This window comes from Hippoglossus stenolepis, chromosome 20 (genome assembly GCF_022539355.2).
Source record: "Hippoglossus stenolepis isolate QCI-W04-F060 chromosome 20, HSTE1.2, whole genome shotgun sequence".
Taxonomy (NCBI): Eukaryota; Metazoa; Chordata; class Actinopteri; order Pleuronectiformes; family Pleuronectidae; genus Hippoglossus; species Hippoglossus stenolepis.
In genome coordinates, this window is record NC_061502.1 from 16820416 (window position 1) to 16844091 (window position 23676).

Consider the following 23676-nt stretch of genomic DNA (forward strand, 5'->3'; position numbering starts at 1 on the left):
TGCTGCTCTCCACCGATCGGATCTTTGCGGCTGAGTGACGTGAATGAAGCTTCTCCTCTGTGACGGACGCACGGCGCCACCTAAAGGACTCGAGAAGCACGATTACCTGGTCTGATGAATCCAAGGTTGAACTGTTTAATGATTCAAATACCATCTCAATCAGCGGAATCGATTCCTAGGATCTAAAGCACTGAACTATCGCTATAATAACAACTTTAAATATGTTAAGGGTGATTTTATATATTATATTATGTTATATTATTACATACAACATGTACCACCCAGACAAAATCTACCACCTCCTTGCTTTTAAATCACATTTTCCATTCTTGTATTACTCTGCACTGCTCTTTTTAAACCTAGTTTCCCATTATGAATCACTGGAGCATCATTTTATCTAGTTTTTATAAACTTGTTTTGCAGCTGAACCTTTTCATGTTTTCACTCTGCACATTTCCAGCATGTAAATTTATTCTTCGGTGAAAAAATAAAATCCTGTTCCACACGCTGCTTGTTTTGTAAAACTAATTTGTGCAACAACACAGCTCAACAGGATTATTTTTATTTCCCTGCTTGTGTTATTCCTGTTTGTATTATCGGCCTCTGTGAGTGTTTTTCTTTGTGTGTTTTCAAGGTTTTTTCTATCTCAGGAGCCAAACAACTGGAAAGTGGAAACCATGTGCAAGTGGGTTGAAGTGGTAGGCTGAAAACAACAGGGACGCCAAACAGAAATCTTTTCGGTTCCGGCTATTTTCAGGGCAGAGAAAAGCATCTGAATATTCGAGAGTGAAAATGCACGATGCTTTTGTGCAGCTTGGATTTCAAACAGAAGCATTTGTGAGATAAATTGTAGCTCAGGGACAGTCGCAGGTTTATTTTTGAGCATGTTGGATTTATTATCTTTCCCTTAAAAGTACCACGTCCTTAATTATTCACAACAAACCCACTCGCCGGAGCTGCAAATGTAAAAGTTATCACGAATTGGGAAAAGCCTCCATAAAAGTGAAAATGTGTGTGTGTGTGTGTGTGTGTGTGTGTGTGTGTGTGTGTGTGTGTGTGTGTGTGTGTGTGTGTGTGTGTGTGTGTGTGTGTGTGTGTGTGTGTGTGTGGTCTCACCGCAGGTTCTCCGAGCTGAACTCCGACTCCAGGAACTTGAGGAAGAGCTCCTGTCCCGCGTGGTCCTTCAGCGCCTCCTGCAGAGAGAAACCCCACTTCCTCACCCGCTGCTGACTGGGCTCCTTACTGGGAGAAAGGGGAGAGAGGACGAGTATAAACATCCACCTGAAGCTGCTGCAGGGAGTTGAGAGATTAGTTTAGAGGAGATTGAATTACATGGAAATGGCGGAGAGAGGCTTCGGCGTGAGGACGGCAACAGATGAACACTTGAAACCTAACGTGATTGATTTCTGAAGGGTGGTTCTTTGCCCGGGAATGGAAGAGAACATTGGAATCAAATATGACCTGATGTATTGAAGCTTAAGAGATACTGACAGTTTTCTCTTTCATTTTCATTTTTGCTTTTAATATTATGTGGGTATTACGCTGTGGACCAATCTGATGAAACTAGGACATTATTTAATTAATCTAATTAATTCCTGCATATAAACAGGTAAACTCAGAGTCTAGTGAAACCTGTTCATTACCTTCAGACAACAGCTCATTGAGCGATCTGTCATTTCACATTCTCCTTGATTTCTCCGCTACAAGATGATTATTTATCGACTGGAGAAGTGAACCTTCTTTATTCTGCGAAGGTTAAATTCTTCATGCCAGTTGATTTCCATTAAAAACTGGTTTGTACACTGGCAGATTTCTTCATTTGTTTCCACAAAAACAAGGTTCGTGGAATTCAATGGAAATCGATAAAATAACCTTTCCAAAAGAAGAGGTTTCTTTCTTTGTGCGCTTCTCAAGGTCGGAGAATTTAATCCCACTCACCTGATGTTTTTACAGCTGAGATCATCCGACCAGAAATAAAGGTTAAAGGAAACAAAAAGCCCCCGAGAGGTTTTTTGTTGCTGTTGTTAATCTTCAAATTAAAATAAATCTTTCCCAGCAGAGAGAATGAAAGAACAGTTTATACTTATCAAGTATCCAGCAACTATTAGAGATTGAGAACAAAAGCACCTTGTAATTGTTCTCTTTGTCCGTCTGGACATTTTTAAAAAGGTTCTGCAAGTAATTACACAGCAAAGCAATAAAATTATATAATATTAAAATGTTTGATTCAGAAACACCAGCGTTCAAGGACACTGGAAATAGCTGCAGCAACCCCTCAAGGCAAGGGTTGTAAGTACAAGGGAAAAACTGTTTACTTCACTGAAAAATAAATGATGTTGAATTTACTAAATTTCATAAAGTCAAGTGGTTCAACAAAATTAATTAATCTAACACAGAATATATTTTAAGTTAAGTATTCTTATTTTTTAAAGTTTATTTGAAAATATATATATAACACAACATTTTAAAATCAGTTACGATTGAAACATGTGACATTTACAAGGGGTCAGAATCCATTTTGTCAGTGTCAGTGGAAGTTTTATTTCATTTAAGTCTCGAGTCTAGATGATGCAGAATAAATCTGAATCTGAACTATGCTCCTCTGCTGCCTTGACAAACAGTAAGTTGGTCTTTGCTTCTGTTGTTGGCCATGAAAATCACAATTATTCCACTGCTGCACTGCGTTTACGTCATTATATGAACTTTCCCCTGACTTCCAGCGTCCCTGCCGGCGTCTGTGTGTGAAGTGTCGATTAATTTATTCAGTAAAGTGGAGTTGAAGTGTTCGCTGGCTGTGACGGTGACTCCGCCGCGCCGTCTGGTTTCTCCTACCTCGCCTCCACATCCCAGAAGGACGGATCATCGCTGGTCCAGGGGTTTGATGGTTCTGTGGCCGTCACAAACGGGTCGTACTCCATGTACTGCTCCGTGTAGGTCATCAGACTGACACACACACACACACACACACACACACACACACACACACACACACACACACACACACACACACACACACACACACAAGGGAGGAGAGGAGGATGAGGGCACAGCCAGAGTTTAACAGTGACAGATTATCCATTCGTTCAGTGAGATCAAAATTCCGTCTGTTTACTTGCAAACGTGACTTGGAAGTTTTTCAGAAGTAAACAGAATAAGTTAACATTATCTGAATCAGCAAAGCTCAGGCGTGAACCTTCTTCTTCGAAAATCGAGATAAACAACAAGTGAGAGAAGCAGCGAAGTTTGTTTCCTGCACCGCGGCAACCATCTAGAATTCCTCTTTAATTCTCCTGAGGATGAAACTAGATGTTCCATAACCAGAGTAAAACGTTTATCCCCCGGAGCAGGTGGAAGATGTTTTTTAATGATTAAAATAGATAAAATCTTTTATTTTTATGATTTATTTTTCTTAGTTTGTCAGGGATGAGAAAAGCTTTGTGTTTTAGAAGTTTAAATCACTTTCCTCAGACTGTTCATCGCTGCAGCTCCTCCAGAACTTCACATACACAAAAACTGAAAAATCAAACCAGCTCTCCTGTAAAATTCAGACTTTGAAGTTAATGTAAACTAAGCTTCACATGTCAGGAAGTGATTTTCTACCTGTGTTGGTTAAGTCATCACATTTATATCATCATCCGTGGACATAATCTTCAACATCAGCTCAAAATCCTGGATCTTTGACAAAATAATATTCCCAACCAGAGAAGTGTGATCTGCTCACTGACCCAACAAGTGATTCAAACATTTACAATAACCGTCATTTGGAATCTTATCAACCAACGTGATTCCTGCCACTTGTCATGTCGCTTCTCGCACGGTTTTGGATCAACGGACAAACTTTCCGCACGGCGAAGCACCAATTGAACTCAGCTCCACGCGTGACGACAGGAGGTCAAAGGGTCGAGGAGGCAGAGCGAGGGAACAGCGAGGAGCAATAATCTGTTTTTCTGCTCCGCTGGGGGGGTAATGGCCATCCTGAGCGACGGAGCGGGGGGTGAGACTGTCGGGGAGGAGGAACTCCAACACATGTGTGAATAACTAAACACAATTAAACAGCCCCACATTAAATATAACATCTATAAAACTTAGAGGAACAGCAGCCTCGACCCTTTATCCTTATTCCAGCCTTGAAGATCTTTTGAACATTTCCCCATTCATAAATAATGCAGTCTTACTACATGGGATACGGGGAAAACCTCATTCTGACCTTTTTATCCAACATTTTATCTGATCTGATTTTACTCTTTTCTAATATGTAACAGTTTTTATTTCTGTATCTATGTTCTATTGCTGTGTGATCTTCAAATCGCTTTTGTCTGGTATTGTTTGCTTATTAATCCTATTTTTGGTATAAGGATCTTGTAACTGTGATTTTGAAAGGTGCTATATAAATAATGATTTGTTAATATGCCTATTATTATTATTATTATAAACATATTCCAAACTACACTTTCTTACTCGATGTTGTTCCTCTGAAAAACCACAGCATCACTTCCCTGGAACCAAACCTGAATTCCTTCCTACACTTTTGCTTCTAAACACCAAACTGGAGCCGGCGCAGGTTCGGATATACGAGTGAAAACCAAATTACCGAGTTACATCCACCTGCCAGAGGAGAACAGGTTAGTGTGATTACAGACGTGCAGCAGATGGGGAAGCAGGCGACTTCAGTGAGATGGGGACTGACAAGAGAAAGATGAGACGTTTCCAGTACCTGTCAGCGACTTTAGACATTTTCAAACAGTGACGATCCAACTGCAGGTTCAGGAAAAAGATCTGAAACAGACAGAGGTAACATTACGTTCGCACACATGACACATGTCTTGTGTAGATGAGTTGAGGTGAGAATCAAATTCAGTAATGACAAAATTCTTTGTTTTAGCAGATGAACAGTGTGATAATCAGCATTAGATCCTTGGAAACTGTGTCTGTTCAGAAAAGACTTTATTCTCGACATTTCAACTCTATTCTTGGCTTATAATATATAATATAAATAATCTGATGCTGTAACTGTCTCTTGTAATAAAACTTATTTTCTACAATATGTCCGTTGTTGCACATCGTCTTTTTCTCTTTCTGACTTTTAACCAACCTCGTCAGAAACTCATCCTGTTTTATGACCCAACTTTCCTCAGTGCAGTGTTGGGGAGTAGAAGAGTCCTTGTAATTAACATAGTAGTTTAAATACTTTTTGTACATGTACTACATTCATATTTACTGTTTCAAGTATATTAATCACCTTTATTTGTGCAAATTTTGCATCGCTAACTATGGAAATAACAATTAAAGGAAAAGAAGTTTTTTTATTTTTATTCTAACTTCCTTCTCTACTCTATTGAATCCCTGTCAACCAGCTCCGCCCCTTTCTTCTGTCAAACTGACCAGGTGATGCATTCATCAGGCAGCCACCCCCACCCCCACCACCCCCACCACCACCACACACTTGACCTTTGTGTAGCACACGTGCTAAAGCCAAGGGCGCGTGTTGCTCCGTGTTCGCACAGCATCATCACGGTTAAAACTCTCAGCCTGAGGAAGAATCACCACGACCGAACTCGAGCATATTAAAGCGAATATCGATTCAAAACGATTCTCTGTGGCTGCTAATCTTATCTGGAAGGAAATCAAATCACGGTTTTTAAACTGACTTCATCAGTTTGGCAATGTACCTCTTTCTCGACGTCCTCCTTGGTGCCTTTCCTGCTGAGGTGTGAAGGAGTGTGTATGGGACTCTGAGCCTGCGTCCCCTCCTCTGCCAAACCGTACACCGACTGATCCCATCCAACACGATGCATGAGGAGAAAACAGGGGAAGCAACAACGGAGCCAGAGAATGTGTACTTGTTATTTTCTTGCAGGGAAGAAAAAGGCAAGAGAGCGAGTAGCGAGAAAGCCTCAGTGCATTGTGTTGTAGATACAGAGAAATGATTGCATGTGAATAAATCTTATTCAGGAACAGCGTTGATGTAATTTCATTATTTGTCCAAGTACGTCCACTAAAGGATTTTCTACAATTAAAGTCACCTTTACTTTGTTCGTAAAGCTCGTACCTTCTTAACTCTGTGAGGGTTCTTCATGCGTCGACACTTTCTGATGTCCATCTCTGTGGTGTTCACACATCCAGGCTGGAGAAAAACAAACCCACATTTTTTAAACACAAGCCTACAATGTTTTTCCCAGAAGAACCCAAACAGAGCGACGGAGCGATGGAGATGACACAGCAGGTGGATGGAAGATAAAGTGGGCGGCGGTAATCTCCCGTGCACAGACAGAGGCTTTACTGACCACAGGTCGGTGGACGTCCCAGAAGGCCCTCTCCTGGCTGTCAAGGATCTTCCTCTCGGTTTTATCCTTTTTCCTGTCGATCCTGCACATGAGATCAGTGGGTGAGAGAAATGTTGACGTTTCCCAGGCACCAGAATAAGTCGTAGCAGTGGAGTGAGGATCAGGAGAGGATCAGTTTGCTCCTGTATCTGTGTGTGTGTGCAGGCAATACAGCCACGGAAAGGATCGCAATCTGGAGAAGCTGAATTAAAAAATGATTTATCATGTAATCTGAGCCGCGATAATCCTTTATTAAACTCCATAACAGGAGGGTTAATGGAAATAGAAACTCATTGCTCATGTTATGTTCCACTGAGCTCACACCGCTGTTGTTTATCTTTTACCTTCGGTGCGAACGACATGGCTGCGTGCATCGTGTTGCCATGGTAGCGCGGCACACTTACTTGACCTGGGCCTCAGCTTGCATGTAGATAAACTCCCACTTCCTGGCAAAGGCTCTCTGCAGCCTGGCGAGGTTCTCCTGTTGGAGACCAGATAGAGTCACGCACACGAGTTATGGATCAAAGCACGATGTTAGTACTACATTAAATGAAGACTTTTAAAGACAGACTCTGATCTGGGATCCAATTCAGATCCGTCACAATCTCAGACTCGCATACGTCTGACCTTCAGAGGGGGGGGGATTTTCTGCCCCGAACTTGACACACGGATCAATACAGAGAAGCAACAGCTCGGAGGAACGGTCGAGAACTCACCGCCTCGTAATCTGCCAGCTCCAGCCTGGTCTTATTCTGCATGGTCCGCTTGCACAGGTAGATAGCTGAGAGAGAGAGAGAGAGAGAGAGAAAGAGATGGAGAGAGAGAGAGAGAAGAGATAGAGATGGAGAGAGAGGACTGAGGTGTGGGACTTATCTGTGGACACACTTTCCCCCTCCCTCCTTTCAACCGCTCATCCATGTATCTCTCCTCCACCGTGTACCTGCCTCACCTCCCATGGCGTGAGGGTATAATCAGTTTCCTGTCCACACATCTGGCTCCTGAAGGAACACGAGGTGGAGTGTGAAGACGTGCCGAGCCCTGAACTCCAGACACGGCTGCTCCCTGTGACAGGCCGAGCGGCAGGAAGTGGAAACGGGATCGACTTTCTGCCGCGGAGGAGACGAGTTGTGCTGCTGCACATTTCTCAGTGGGAGGTTTTTTATTTTCTGATATAAGCTGATATTTTCTGTCAGGGTTTTTAAAAAATATGGGATTTTGAAGGCGAGTCAAAATCACACTGAGGATAGAATAAGTGTTTTATGGCAATATGTCAACATAACGTTGGAAAGATTTATTAAATTCACATTTTAGTTTCTTTAAAGCTGTTTTTGATACATTTTGTGAATGTATTTTGTCTATTTATATAAATTGTCATTGTTATTGGTGTTTGCTTGAACATTACCAACACATTTCATTTCAAATTATCTAAAAAACTACAAAACTAAATCTCTAAATCATAATTTAGCTCATGATAGGAAGCTACAACTCTCCACTGAAAAGCAGAATAATATAATTTCATTGCTAAACGAAGTCGCTGTCAGTTAATAAGAAAAATCTGCTTTGCATCCAATCTTTTAAATGCTGCAAAATAATTGCACAGAATTTAATTGTGTTTTCCACCCAGTCGCTGTGGGTGTGATCCAGCAGAAATATTTAATCATACCAAGTATCACCGGCGTGTTAAATGTCAGTATAGGTCACACGCACACTAAAAGATTGATCTAACCCGACCCTACAGTTTTTTAATTGGTTGCCACATTGAACGGTTTTACCCATTAGTCCCTAATAACCCTGTGCATGCACCAAGTATGTATCAGTATAGTTGAGATGAGCATCGTGGGACCGGGGCAAACCCAGAAATATTCACTTACAGCTTCAAAGGTATTTAAAGGTTCTCACCATAATCGGTGTTTTCAGGCTCCCAGCAGTTGGACGGCCAGAAATATGGAGCCTGAGGGGAACAAAGTGAAAGATGAGACGCAGACAGATGAGGATGTTTCTTCTTCACGAACACAATCGTGATGCTTCATTAATGCAAAAATATCGGCTCACTTTCAAAAGCACAAACTCGGTGGCGGTGACCTCGTGAAACTCTTGTTCTGCCTCAGAGACGCAGCGGTGCTACGCGACTGCCGTGCGCCGTTATTTGTGAGCAATCAAAACATTTTTTTATTACCACGAGTGAACGGATTTCGGAGGAGCTGACTCATAAAAACCTTTCCCACCAGCGAGAGGCGTCCTGGGGAGGTGCAGACGAGCTGGGAGTGGCCCAGCGACACAATAAAACAAGGAGCGCTGAGAGTCGCAGAGTAAACAATGGGAGAGCAGAACAATAACGGCAGCAGACGAAGAACAGATGCTGATGAGACTCGTATTTGACATCACAGGGCTTTGAATCACACTTTTACACCGTGTTTGACTTATTTCAACTATGAGAGACACGACATGGTGTCAATTGTGTTGATTTTCTCTTTGCTTTGCCTGAAAAAGGTGATTATCTTTGTGAAGCTTCTCTACTACGATTAACAGCCCTCGTCCTCCTCGTCCTCCTCCTCCTCCTCTTCTTCCTCCTCCTCCTCCTCCTCCTCCCTCCTCCTCCTCCTCCTCCTCCCCACTCCACTTTGAAGGACGAGAACCTTAAGGTCAAACGCACGGCGATGTGCACAACCATCTGGTTTAATTAAACTGCTCCTCCAGCTCCGGTGGAGACGCAGCCCTCTGACAACGCCGGGTGAATTGGAAGGAAGACGGAGCTGCACAGAGATCAGTGTAATCTCTCGCCACGTGCCGCCCTGCCGTTTCCCGGAGGAATTGTGAAAACATTGTTTCCTCGTTTTTTAATTAGGAAATTCAGGATAAAAAAAAAAAAAACAGCCAGGCATAATTAATCGGTGACTTTAATGTTGCTGTTTTATCTGTGAACAGAGGAGGAGGAGTAGAGCGTCTGTACTTCTCTCTGTGTGAGGCTTGTTGGTGGCCGCCCACTCAGTCCAGAACCCAGATCTGCTTCCCTCGCTCACTCGCTCGCTTGATGAATATTTTAACAGAGCGCCATTCATTTTTAATGGGGTCCCGGGACGCCAACGTAGTACTGAAGAGGCTGCAGACAGTGGACCGGGCCCTTTTGTCATCAGGATCAAGATTGGTGTGTAATTCCATGACGGAACAAGTAATCCCCTCTCCGGCTGATCGGGGTCTTTGTGAAAGGGATCAATTTCCACAATCAGATTAAGAAAGGAATTAGATGAAGCTTAGGTCTGTTACAAAAGGCACAAGAAAAGAAGTAATGTTGTGTAATCTGTGCACAATAAAGATTAATAACCCGACCAATCTGTTGCCACTTTTCCCTGCAGTGACTTCATGTAAGAGCCATGTGGGCCGGGCACCTTTAGTACGTGTAACTAATATATCTGTGCTTCAAAATCAATGTATTGGCTTCCGTCTTCTTCTACTTGGCCACTTTGATGCTGGATTTCATATCAGGTGACCAAAGAGAAAACTTGAGTCCGTATCAAGTGACCAAAAGGAAGTTGGACAAATGACGATGAACCCACCGAACTATTTATTAACCTTTAACATCGAGCCCCTTGAAGCCAGTTTTCACAGGACTCACTTGGCTGCACAGCAAGAAGCGGTAACCCACCGTGATGTCACCCATTGGTTTGTGAGCCGCCGTTTCAAAGCCTCGATTCTGGCATGTTGTCCAGCGCCATCTTGGTTTTAGTAAACCAAAAGTAACCATATTTGGAAGAGGGGGGGGAGGAGCCTGACTGAGAGCTGGAGGACACGCCCATCGACACCTACACCCATTGATGTTACTAGCTGCCGATGCTGATTATGCTTTATCGTCTATTCGACTATAATTGGGACCATAATTTACTAAATGAACATTATTCTGTTTTGTAGACGACTTGAACTCCTTACGAAATGTTTACCGACGTTATAAATCAAGTGAGAGGTCGGGTCATAGACTTCTAAAGAAACAAACAGTGGAGTCGCACTCTGCTGGTCATTTGAGAGAATACAGGTTTCATGTACTTCATCGGCTTCACCTTCCGACATCTAACCTGTCCAGCGATCTCCACTCCATCTCCACTCTTTATAACATAGATTAAAGATTATTTATTCATTCTAAACGCAGCTACTGTTACCGTGTCTGTGTTTCACCGGATCCTCTCGCTCACCTGAAAGCGATAGAAAGCGCCGTCGTCTTTGAGGGAGAGAACATGATCTGAGATTGGGAAGAAGTATCCCTGAGCTGCGATGAGACTCCCGATGTGCATGGCCTCGGCTGCGGAAGGAACAACACATGGAATACAGATCACAACATATCATCTGTAATGCATTATCCTGCGTGGATGGAATTCACTGAGCTGTCACATTACCAGGAGCAAGCTACACATACACACGATTTGCATTCATGACATAAGGTATAAAGTTATTGATCATAGTTCTATTTAAATAACCCGTTCAATTGGGATTGCAGCTATAGGATTCAGTGGTTGGAATGTACATGGATGAGTCAAAGACTGAGTCAGTGCCGTGGGCTACTGCACCAACAATAAACACTGCTCTCCCACCACCTCGCCTCGGGTCAGGCCAACCAAACAAAAGACTCCACAGCGAATACAAGCTGCTAATCCATAGCTAACAATAGCATTTCTATTTAAAACCATTGCTTCTTATTACCCTGCTGTTGCACCTGCTCTGCATTTAGTAATTTATTAAACTACGTCCACCAAGGAGGTTGCTTTCCCCTGTTAGTCTGTGTGTTTGACAGCAGGATTACGTAAAAACTACCAAACCCATTCCCACGAAACTCGGTGGAAGGACGGGACGACGGCCAAGAAGGAACTCATCACAAAATGGGCAGTTTGTTTCTTCAAGATTCAAGAATAATTCATGGATGTTAATGGAAGAAGTTCAGTATTAGGTTCAATGTACCTTCACGGTCTTAGTAGTTCTACAGATTGTTTTTTTCTGCTGTGGCCTTTTAAACAAACTCATTACATTCAGCACAGTGTTACTTTTCTAAACTTACCTGGATCTTCAATGGCCAAGTTCTTCATCATCCACTGTACGATATCTGCACCTGAATCAGATCACACACAGACAGATAATAATGAGTGTTACAGAGAGTACGGTCATTTAGAAAAGCTGGAAGAGATGGGTTGGGATTAAAAAAGAAAATAGAAATTAAAATGGTACTACTACTTTTTTGAGAACAAGGTAATTTCCAACGATTTCCCCCTTATAATAAAAACGAAAATTAGGTTTAAACATAAAAAGAAAACTGTATCATGTTAAAAATCATACAATGAATTATGTGTAATAGAAGGAACTTCCACTGGCTTTAAACTTTAATATGTTTTTCAAGAAATTATTTCAAGACAAGATAATAAAGGAAAATACTTTTTTCAGTATTTCAAGCTGTTGAAATAATAATAATAAACAATGAAATAATGAGCCAAATAAAACCTTGAAAATGAAGATTGTGTCACGTCATGGCCACTGAGGAGTGTAACATTGAGATTTGATTTTATAACGACAAGGTAAATCTCCTAAGAAGTTTTTTATGTTTCCTCTTTTTTGTATTTCTGCAGTGGAGATAGAGAATCATATTATCTGTTCTTCTCCTCCTCTGCCTCCCCGAGTCCCGGGGGAGGCGTTGTTTAATTCTCCATCATTCATTAGTTTCCTGGCCCTCAGCACTCAGCTGCAAACATGTGAGCTGCTGCTCTGCACATCCATCCGCCGCCGTAGTAATTGTGTCTATTGATATGCTCTGCTTATGGCATATCGGGGTAATGCGTTTTCCATAAGTGCAGGGGCTGAGGAACACAAGAATGATAATGGGCTTTCTTTGTTTCCATGATTTGTTTGGGGTGTGTCGGAGCCTCCCACTGTGGCTGCAGCCGGTTAAAGTGATTTAGTCGATCCGATGAAGCGACTCCAGCCGACAGGCGAGGTGGCTGACATCCATCCACACCTGGCAGCTTCTCCCGGAGACCAACACTCTGCCTGTTTCTCTTCTAAATGTGGATTTATTTACAAAGTTTGACGTTGTGCATCTTCCCTGTGATTCACATGAATACTTGCCCACACGCTGACCCCGTACAGTCGCAGCTTGATTGAAGCAGTCGGGGGGGGGGGGGTTGATTGCCTTGCTTAAGGGCACCTTGGCAGTAGGAGGATAGCATTACTCATTCCGTTTTCCACACTCACACTTTCTCTTCCAAACATTTAATCATGTGTTGTCCTCTCACTTATATCCTCCGGCTATTCAGCTATCCTCCAGTGGTCCGTTGCAGAAGAAACAGAGCGGCAGCCTTGACAAAGGCCGTAATGAAATTCAGCCACAGAGCACATTGTGTTTTTGGGTATAAGGGTGTGACTCAGCTGGAGATTGAGCTTGTAGCTTCTCCAACACTCCCACCACTGCTATGGGGCTTCCAAGCTAAAGCACAAACTGATGAACTCACATTATTTACATTGTTGCAAAGAACTGGGTGAAAATCAATCAATAGCACCTCTGTCCAATCAATATATACGGCTACAACCATCAGCTGGTTAGCTTAGCATGGTATACAGACTAGAAACAAGGGGGAAAAGTCCCTCTAACTTAAACTTGAGATATGTTCAAGAGGCCACCTTCACATTTGACCTTTGACCTTTGAACACTCAAATGTAATCAGTGAATTCGTGAGTCTAAATGAACATTTGTGCCAAATTTGAAAGGATTCTCTTGAGGCGTTCTGAGGATAATGTGTTCACAAGGCAACACATGTGTTTTTGCGAGGAGCAGTTCATCCTTGAGTCCGACTGAATGTTTGTTTTGTACCAAATGTGAAGAAATTCCCTGAAGGTGTTGTTGAGTTGTCGTGTTCACAACATCCCGATGGGTGGTCCATCACCCCAAAAGGTCGAGGCAGACAGCCGCCCACATTGAGTCTGGTTCTGCTAAAAGTTTCTTCCTGTTTTCTGAACTGTTGTTTGTCTCCATCATTTTGTGAGGTCTTGACCTTACCGTATGAAATGCCTCTAGTTATGTATGTCGTGATTTTGCACTACACAAATACACTTGAATTGAATAATGCCTCCGGCAACTGCTGTCGCCAGCGAGGAGGCGTAAAAAAGCAAATAAGTCTATTTCCCAAAGTGTCAAATAAAAATTAATTCCCTGCACAAATCATCAAATTTAGTCATCTTCCCAGAAACATGAGGATCAAGGGAGCGTGTGTTTCCCATGGTCTCCTCTTCTCTCTCTCTCGCTCTCTCGCTCTCGCTATCTGTTCACCAGATGCTCAAATTACTAATGTATGTTACAGTCAAACGCCTGTAGACTCCAGTCCCTGTCCCCGTCAGTGTTGTGGTCGAGTCTCAAGTCTGAAGTTCAAGTCCCGAAAACGAGGAGTGGAGTCCGACTCGGGGTCAGAATCAGTCTCCGTCACCTCGGTCTCTCTCCGTCTCTTACCCGTGACGACACTGGGGATTTTGGTCATGAAGCTCTTGACGGTTCTGATGGGAACCCCCTCCGTCTCGTCCTGGATACGAGTGACAATGTCCTCAATCTGCAGAGGAAGAGACAGAAACAGAAGAGACAGAAACAGAAGAGAGAGTCTGATCAAACCTTAAGGTGAATACAATCCATTTGAGGCCAAGTTTGGTTAAACCAGATATATTTAGGATATTAACACCAACACACCACCACAGTACTTTTAATGTGTCAGTTTCTAGTCTGTATTTGTCTCAATACTTTCCTTTTCTAAAAGTTAGTTTGTGTTTTTCACTGACACACGCAGGTCGGATTACAAAACCGAGCGAGGTTGCTGTTAATTCTGCACAGACACAGAGGCTCCACAGTTTCAGTTGATTAATTTGACCATGTCCTTCTCATGTTGAAGTGCTCACTTGAGCTTCCTGGAAAACTGCTAATGAGAAACACTTCATTTTTGTGTGTGTTTGTGTGTGTTTGTGTGGAAAAAATGCAATCAACAAAATCTAATTTGAACTCAGGCATTAAACTTGTTTTTTTGCTCAGATAACCGTTGATTGGTTTGCACGTCAGATTAATGCCTCACTATGATGACGATGTTTTTAAATTAAATACAGAACATCGAGGGCGTAATGATACGATTTCATCCATCCATCATATGCACCACTTATCCAGGGGAGAGCTGGAGCCAATCAGAGGTGAAATTGGGGCGAGAGGCGGAGTCCAGCCTGGACAAGTCACCACAAACCTTTTCTTTGTGAGGCGACAGTAATGAGCGCTGTACCAACAGGGGACCTACTTTTATGGCGTTGGTCTTTACAGCACACTCTGGACCATCCATACTTTAAGTATTTTTGTACCATTCTTGAATTATTTGTTCAGTTTCTGCCTAGTTGTGAGTCTCCTTATACACCACAACACTATCAAGTGAGAGGAAACTCAACCCTGACTCTCACTAAATCCTGTGATAGAAGCAGGAAATGAGATTCAACAGGACAACATGTCCTCGGCCGATTACCACAGCTGTGCAGGTGTTAAATTAAACATGTTGCCTGCTTTGCACTGAAGCGATGAGACGAGAGTTGGATTCTTTTCTGCACAGATGCTTTTTTTGTTTGCGTCAGAGAGTGGGAAGTGAGAAGTCGGTCGCTTTGGAGACAGCTATCGCAAAAACCACCACACAACTCAGAAGCTATATATATATAAACGCTAAAAATAAAATATAAATCCACAGCAGAGAGAAAGGAGGAGAAAGAAAGTACATATGTTTTTTTTACACTTGGACCATTAAAGTGATCACGTAAAGAAGTGCTAACATTGAAATATAAAAATAAAAACACCACTGAGAACAGTGGGTGCAGACTCACAGCACAGACCTGTGGCTCGGAGAAAAACACTTTCAAATCCTGTACTTCTACTTGCCCCCTGCTGTGTACTCTTTCTGACCCTTTTAGCTTTATGAGTATATTTATAATGTCAGTGGAGTACGACTCCAGCAGGCAGCGCCACCCCCCCGCTGGGTCAAAGCTTACATGGCTCCGTCCTTAACAGACTCTTAACACACTCTACTTAATGTGGAGTGCTCTAAATGGACAGAGACGTAGTTTACTGGGCAAATCTCACAAGATCTCTTCAAAACACCTCATACATATAATTGTTGCTTGTAGCTCATGCATCATATAGATGTTATTATTGTATGGTCGTATATCCTGTACAATTATTCTGTTCAAACTAATTGCCCCTTTAAAAGCTTAAAATGTCTGATCTGCCTTCTTGTGTTGCTCTACTCCTAAATAAAAATGTTCACATTTTCCTGAAACGTAAAAATCTGCTTCTTTGCTTCATAGTTTAATTAAAATAAAAGATTTTATAAAATACAACACATCAGACTTATTTACTTTGTTGTTTTGTTGTGTTTTACAGCCTGACAACTCTTAGCTACCAGGCGTATTTCCCCTGACATAAAGAGACTAAGAAAGAACCTTGAAGAATATTAAAAGCAATTACTTGTCCTATAGCTGTAAGATGAGTTGTGACCCTTTCAGGTGTTTTTCATCTTAAAGGTTTTACAAGTTGTACGTTTTCGCTGCTGCTGAATCACTTTCCTTTTGCCTGGAGTCGGTGGTTTGCGATAGTCGCTCGCCAAGACCTTCAATTTTTATTGCATCTACAAAACAGGAGGTTACAATACGCCCTCTGAGCAACGCTACATCTTCAGGGTGAACTGGAGGCTGCAGGGAGTCGCTATCAGACAGTGACGTTTAATTCTGACCTTGCAAAGTTTCGTCTAGAATGCTAATAGGCTGCTAATGCTAAGGTAGGCTGCGTAGCGCTAGCAAACGCTCACTGTACTTAAGGCGGACTTGACATTTATCAACCTACTAAATATTGTCCATCACATTAAAATATCATTTTAGGTCGTTCTCATCACACTGAAATGTCCAAGTTTGGTTTTAATCACTTATTTGATATTGAAAAAGCCAAAGTATGAGATAATAATTACTGCTCTGGGACGACATCATGCTTCCCCTCTCTTCTCGCTGCAATAGTAAGACGAACAGCTGGACTATTTTCTAAGGTCAGGATGAGGTTTGGGGTTAATCTGGAAGTTGATGGTTATGTTTTATTACAAATATCGTCTAAAGGACAACATGTGTATGTGTGTAAATGATGTGAACATACATGGAACAGGTGAACTCTGTGTTCTGTGTCTTTGTGTTTTACAGATTTGTGCTGTGAGAGTGTTTGTGCTCCGGTCCAGGTCTTTGAGTGCAGCGCAGCGGGAGCACATTTCATCAGATTTATTGCGAGCTGCTCTATTTACCTCCCCGTGGGGCAGTGGGCCGCCTGATTACAATGTTATCGCCGCATGCTTAGCATGGACCGACCAGTGGGCTGGCAGGCCGCTTGGCAGACAGGTGGGTTATGGGGAGACGAGGATTGCGCTGTAGATTGTGGTTTAATGGTCCCTATGGGCGACAGGATGGCCGCTCATTTGTACTCGCCAGCGATGGGGATGCCAGCATTGAGTTATTGTTTGAGTGTGTATCATAATTACTGAAGCATGTGATGGAGAGTGGAGGGAGACAAAGATGAGCTCATATATCCTGCTGAACTGTTACTATGGCAAAGTGAAGATTCATATCTTTAGAAAGTAGTGATGGGAGTATACTGAATTTGTTTATTTAGGTAAAATTAGCAATTCCACAATGTTGTATATACAATCCTGCATCAACAAATTCCCTAAGTGTTATCAGGTAAGTGGACTAAAGGCCTCATTTTGCATATGAACAGATTCCAGAGCATTAATACATATTATTAGATTATCATTACTAATACATTCATGTATAAGCCTTGTTTTAATGCTTTAGCTGATTGAAGTGGATCGATGATTTAAATGTTTACTCTAAATGGAAAGTATCATATTTTATAGGATAATCATGGGTTTGGTGTGAAAAATAGAAATTTCTAAAGCAAATGAAGAGATAAAAATAGCTAAAAATCTAGTGGGATAAAGAGCAATACTCTCCATCTAAATGTGGAGGATTTAAATTATGAAGTAAAGTAGCATCAAATATAAATCAAGTGCTGCCCTGGATGCAAGTAGAGTAGTTAAGTAAATGTACTTTCAACACATGGAAGTCGTCTTTTACTAAATGGATTACATCTCTGCCTGTAGATGCTTCCGGGGATTTTAACTAAAAACTCGTCCAAATCGTGATTCAACCTCTGACATGGTTCTGTCACTATGTCCCGATGGAGAGAACAGTGTTACACACGTGTTTATCAGAGTGGAAGTGGGTTAACACGTCCTGAGTGGACCACGTTGACCCCTGGGAAGCTCCAACAATAACTCAGAGGTGGACACACTAACTTGCATGCAACACCTGAACACATGCAGAACGTGACAACAGCCTCCTGATCCTGGAACAGCTGCGATTAGCCGATCTGGGCCCAAAGAGAAGTCTGCTTGTGGAGGAGCCCTGCAAATACACTGTGGCTATAACGAAGCAGTTCTACGTCCTGGTGAGAGAGAGAGAATGTCAGCCATGGCCCTGAGGGCCGGAGATGTCTGCGCTGAGATACCTGGGTAACATGTTTTGAGAGAACAGAGAGAAAATGACATCCTCTGAACCGTGCCGCTCGGAGCCTTCCCCACAGTAACAGTAACACGTCGCTGGATCGATAACAGTCTGGCTCGAGTCCGGCTGCAGAGCAGGAAGACGGACGACTCACATTCAGGTCAGTGAAACCAGGATCAAATCTTATGGTCTATTTAATTTGACCACAGCTTCGACAGCTGAACTCATCACAGCCTTTACACTTTGATAATCATCACTTCTTTGTCAGTTCTATTCTACTCGAGTTCCATTCAGATAAATACTTGAGTTTGGTTTTTGAAAACACCAAGAAAACTGGAATATCTCACAAAAAGCAGGAGGCCATGAATTATTGAAAAGAACATTGAAAGATAAGACGTTAAGCATTTGCAATTAAGGCAAATATTTGAACGAGCTATTTTCAGACGCATCCATGGCAACAGTTTCAGTTTGTTATCAGAGATTGAAAGCAGCAGTTATATATTTCATATTTTATCTACCTTAGGAGATTGAGCCTAAATACAAATGCGAAGAAACTCACGCTACTCCGTTCAATGATCAATTTAGATTTTCCGGGGATGGAAAATCTGTGATCCGACGATTTATAAGAGACCATTTGTTGATTTAGCTGCTTCCAGAGCATCTTCAGCACATCTGCATATTACGTTTTGCAACATCCTCAACAATCAAGTGCTGAGACGTCACACTGATTGCAACATGTTCCCTCTGAGCTTTAAGTGGCACTTGCACACTGACAGGGAACACTTGAACAGAAAGTCAAGTGACAGCAGGGGGAGATGGGAGAACTTGTGACGGCCTCACAACGGTTTTAAAATATCAAGCACATGTTACAAAGGTTGAAACTTAAAATATACAGTGCGATTATGTCGAGGAATATGCTGAGAATGGGCTTCAGGGTCATATAAGTATATAAATACACAACGTTGCATTATTGAAGCTTTCAGAAAAAGCCACGACATTGATGCTAGCAGATATTCACAATATGCACTGAACTCCAACTGACTCCAAGGATATTAAACTTAACCTGACCTCTGACCTTGGGAGTAAGTTCTGCGAAGTTGTACTATAGACGCCGCTGCCTTTTGAGCTAAATGCTAACATCAGCATGCTAATGGGACAATAATGAAAATGCAAGAATATGTTTTAGAACTAATACTAAAAACACAGTACATCCGAAGCTAGTGTAAATGTCCTTTATTTGCAGATATATGATCACAACTGATTATGAATAAAGCTTTTCCCATAATAAAAAGCTTATGGTTAAACTATGTTATTACAGATCCAGTGACAGGAAGCTAACATCTGGTTATGCATAGATGAAAAGAAACTTTATTTGCAATTTAGGTCAATATCATGCACATATTCTTCATATAACATGTTTACTTCAGGGGTGTTTTTCAATTTGACGCATGTCTGAGGAGACTCATTATGCACAATGCATTCCAGTAAACCAGTGATAAGATTTAATATTAACAAAAACACTTTATATCTCTAAAAATAAGTTCATTATGATCCCTCGAAATGGAAAGCAGCTCATTTCATAATAAGAGTCTCCAGTGAGGACGATATTGGCAGATTTGAACAGCTTTAATTAAATTTCAAGGTTCTTGAAGACGTTGTGGTGAAACACACGTCTCGTACAAACAAACATATTTCATTATACTTGCAAGAGACGCGTGACAACACCTTATAGTTGTCCTTCACATTAGCGCAGTGCAATCACTTATTACAGATCGAGTTCCCATCAGACCAGCAGCTGGATCACAAAGAATCACCATCACAAATTCCACGTCTCCATTTGACCACCAGCATTGAGACAGAAAACAGTTCTATTGGTCTGCAACAAGAAAGGTAATCCAATCAAAACATCGGTCCTTGGTTCTCTAGTGCTCCACAAAGTGTCATCTGAGGAAACCACTCCCTCTGAGAACAGGCGCGTCTCCTCCCTCACAGCGTTTGAATCCCACTGCTGCTGCTCAACGATCTCTCGCTGCTTCACGTTTCACATGGCAGATCACAATCAGGCTGATTTAAAGGGATTACACACCAAACACGTATTCCAGGGAGGCAATAAGATGCAGAAAAAAACATCCCTACATCGGGTACTATATTTTATATTGCTATAAAAAGGACTACAGGATCGTACTCTTAATGTCACCGTGATGGATTTTATTCACATCTCTACTCTGCAGACTCGAGGCTTGGAGTCTGGATTTCTCAATTACAGTTTCAGAAACAAGGTCATAAACAATCTCAATCGCAAAAAAAGAGAACTACAATAATCTCGAGGGTAAAAACATGTTGGTCCCCGAAGCTCTGGACTAGATTTGGAGAAAGTAAGAAGCATAAACACGTCTTGTGGAAAACTTTCCAAAACTTCCACTTTCTCTGAGAACAAGGTGAAGTATCAGAGAACAAGCGCTCAATTGAACATTTAGTTGGATTAAGGAGGTAGAGCGACGTCTGGAACTCGTGAGGTTCTTGGTTTTCAACTTGTCCTTGAGTGTGTCCCCCCTTAACTGCTCCTGATGCGTCAGTGAATTGTGAAGTGCTTTGAGTTGTCAATAGCTTTATAAGTGTAGCACAGAGAGGGATAACTTTCAAAATGTGTGCATCAACCTTTAAAGCAAAACTTCACCAACAACAGAAGGAGCTTGAGTTGTTGTATCTCTATAATGAACATGAACAATTAGTCTAATAAAGTCATTAATGACTCATTTTAGGTTCTTATCTCTCATTATAATGTCAAGCTCAAGGTGCAGTATAGTGTATATTTTAGTGTAATCAACTACACTGTTTTCCAAATCTGCGTAGTCTCAATAGATATAATTTGCACAAGTTGTCGGTTACATGAAGAGGCTAACTATGATACGTCGACCTTTTGTTGCCGTGTGCAATACCAAGGTTGTGATAATGAATCTTCCCTGGGATGGAAATTGCCTAATAAAGTCCAGGCACGTACAGTTGTTGAACATGCAGCTCCATAAGAATCCTGCAATGAGGGGACCTGGGTAATCCTGTGTTCATTCAAATTCTTCACGAGGGGAATTAGCACCTTTCCTAATTTCTGGAAGAGGATTACCATGCCAACCTGGCAAAGGTCAAATTCATTCTCTCACATTTATTAGATAGCGACTTTGATCAAAGTGTGTGTGTGTGTGTGTGTGTGTGTGTGTGTGTGTGTGTGTGTGTCTGTGTGTGTGTGGGCGTCATTCACACATTAACACAGTGTCTTACACACCAGCACACATCAACCCAAATGAATTGCCGTTCACCCAGAGTGGGTGTAATGACTCATAGCGGAGATGGTGAAGCCGTCTGCCTGCAGAGTGTACGGGTTAATGTCTTAAAGGTCAGATATGATGAGTCTTACTGGTTTCAGCCCATTGCATCTGGCAGCACAGCGATGTGACTGTTAATGGAAGTGTAATGACAACAGGACGGCTCTGCCACAGTTGACAGCCGGTGAATCTCGGCCTGCCAGCAAACACCAGAGATATTTATCAGAGGCTGGAACACACAGCAAAGAATTCATCTGGTTTGTGTGACTGAAACAAAATCTATTGTTTCTTCTGCAGCCAAGAACCAATGAAATTAACAACGATTGTCTACAAACACACCTCAGCAGCTCAATGCAGTTCAAACATTTGAATTAGGACCAAATCCAAAGTACATCCGAAGCTATTGTGAATGTCACTTGTGTCATTGCAGATATTTGATCAAATATTGGACAAATAAAATGTTAGGCCTGAAGATGGTGTTCATTGAAAAGCTAAAAGAATAAGAGCAAAATTAGATTTTATCCTAAAGCCTTCACCTATAGGAGCAGGTTAGTAAATTACTACTGTTTTGATATTTATTTAACTAATTTACTTATTGACAAACCAACAACCAATAACTGAGTGAAGAAGAATCTGTGAACAGACTGTGAAACATAAATGGACAGAAAAATGTTTTTTTGACAACCCACCGTTACTTTTAAAATAAGGATGTTATATCATCAGCCTCCCTTGGTGTGTTTAACCCTTCTGGCTCCCGAGGCCTCTTGCAGTGAGGACGAGATGCCCTGAGCAACAGTGGTGCAACAGGCTGTGGACCTGACTGCAGCAGGGCCCAAGAGAACACCCAGATTTAGGCCAATCTTATTTTTACTGCACTGGATATAAAAAGAGTAAAGGCTGGAAAAGAGCGACGAGGAGAGAGAAGAAGTGAGATACATGACTTGACTCTTTAAAGGAAAGTACAAAAGACCAATCTTAGATGGAAGAGATGCTGCTCGACAGTGGTGCGTGTGCAAGGAGAGTAAAAGGTTAATGATACAGGTTTACTCTGACATTGGAAATCTGGTTTCACCACACCCTTAGAGCTTTCTTTTACCAGATTTCAACCTAACGCAGCCGAAATAGCAGAAATCGAATTAATATAACTGAAACCACTCATGTGAATGTGCACAAAGTAAGAATCTCAGCTCCACATTATGTTTTATACATAACTTTGGCACAGTCGTGTCATGAGACCTTTTCCCTTAAGTTTGTGTAATGCTATGGATTTACGATAATACCATTCAGCTCACTTGTAAGTGGTAGTGTTGTGTGGTAGCATGATGACAGCAGATAAGCAGGAAAGGGCATCCACTGCCACAGGAGAAGAAGCTGCAGGAGTGTGTCCCTGCTGGAGTCCCTGAAGGACAAACAGTTGCTTTCATTGAAAGTGTCAAGGTGTATTTTTAGCGACTCCTCAGGAGAGCTTTTCTTGGTTTGTTTCTTGTGTGCTGAAAATAATTTCCATCTCATTGCTGGATGGGAGCAGCTGTAAGACTTCGGCTTATGTTCGGGTTTTTTTAGCCATTTTCTCTTGAAAGACATCGCCAACCATCAGCTGGAGTGTGTGAAAACAACGTATTATGTTAACCCAAAGGAGGCTTTCACAGTTTTTCTCTCCTCTAATGGGTTATACTGGGTTTTTTGTGCCCAAGCTCCTCTTCCTCCACAAAAAACTCCCACTGCCCCTGAAGCTCCTCTGCAGTAGTCCGGCCAATACTTCCAGGAAAGTATATTGGCATAATGCACGGCTAGCAACTAGTCTGGCCCCAACAAACCCAGGTAAAGGGAGATCAGAGGTCAACATTTCCTACAGGCACTAGAAGCACTTGACCAATCACAACAGAACGAGCCAGCTGGCCAATCAGGGCATCGGGAGGGGGGGGGTTTCTAAAGAGACGGGGACTTAAACCAAGAGTTTGCCGACAGAGGCTGAAAAGAGGAGCTGCTGACGCGTGTTTTCAGAAGATTGTCACAAATCACCGGTGTAATTTCGGACTCAACCAACCTCGGCCAACTTTTGGTTTGCAGAACAGAACTCAGCAAGTGATGAATTCCTGAGGTGGAACCGTCGAAAGGTCAAAGTTCTCATAAAAACTCTGTGATTGAGTTTCTGTCTGGACGACGGCCAACCGGCCGACAGACGGCAGAATGTGAACCGAGGCCAAACGCTCCCCGGGCAATAATCAATCCGGACAAGTTTTCATTGTCCCCCCAGCGAGGGACACCAACCGAGCCGACCTCCTGTCTCCGAGCCACACGCGTACCTGGCAGAGGCTGAGTAATCATCACAGGGGGAGGCTGATTATTTTCTATTCTCTCCGTTCACGCAAGGGAGTCCAGAGAGTGCCTACAGCTAATTATGTCATTACTGTATATCAAATTACAACCTAGCCCATGTTTTCCTCATGCAGGTG

General features: G+C 42.2%; 1 protein-coding gene across 2 annotated transcripts in view; it reads right to left on the reverse strand.

Annotated features, from left to right (window-relative positions):
* Positions 1-23676, reverse strand: part of rgs6 (regulator of G protein signaling 6) — a 61196-nt gene that overhangs the window by 5168 nt on the left and 32352 nt on the right. For both annotated transcript variants that reach the window (XM_035143756.2, XM_035143758.2), the window contains exons 3-14: positions 13798-13894; positions 11365-11415; positions 10508-10614; positions 8223-8274; positions 7040-7104; positions 6728-6804; positions 6285-6366; positions 6050-6124; positions 5670-5771; positions 4715-4776; positions 2833-2943; positions 1117-1242 (exon numbers count right to left, since the gene is read on the reverse strand). In XM_035143756.2, coding sequence (XP_034999647.1) covers positions 1117-1242; positions 2833-2943; positions 4715-4776; positions 5670-5771; positions 6050-6124; positions 6285-6366; positions 6728-6804; positions 7040-7104; positions 8223-8274; positions 10508-10614; positions 11365-11415; positions 13798-13894 — 1007 coding nt within the window. The remainder of the gene's footprint in view (positions 1-1116; positions 1243-2832; positions 2944-4714; positions 4777-5669; positions 5772-6049; positions 6125-6284; positions 6367-6727; positions 6805-7039; positions 7105-8222; positions 8275-10507; positions 10615-11364; positions 11416-13797; positions 13895-23676) is intronic.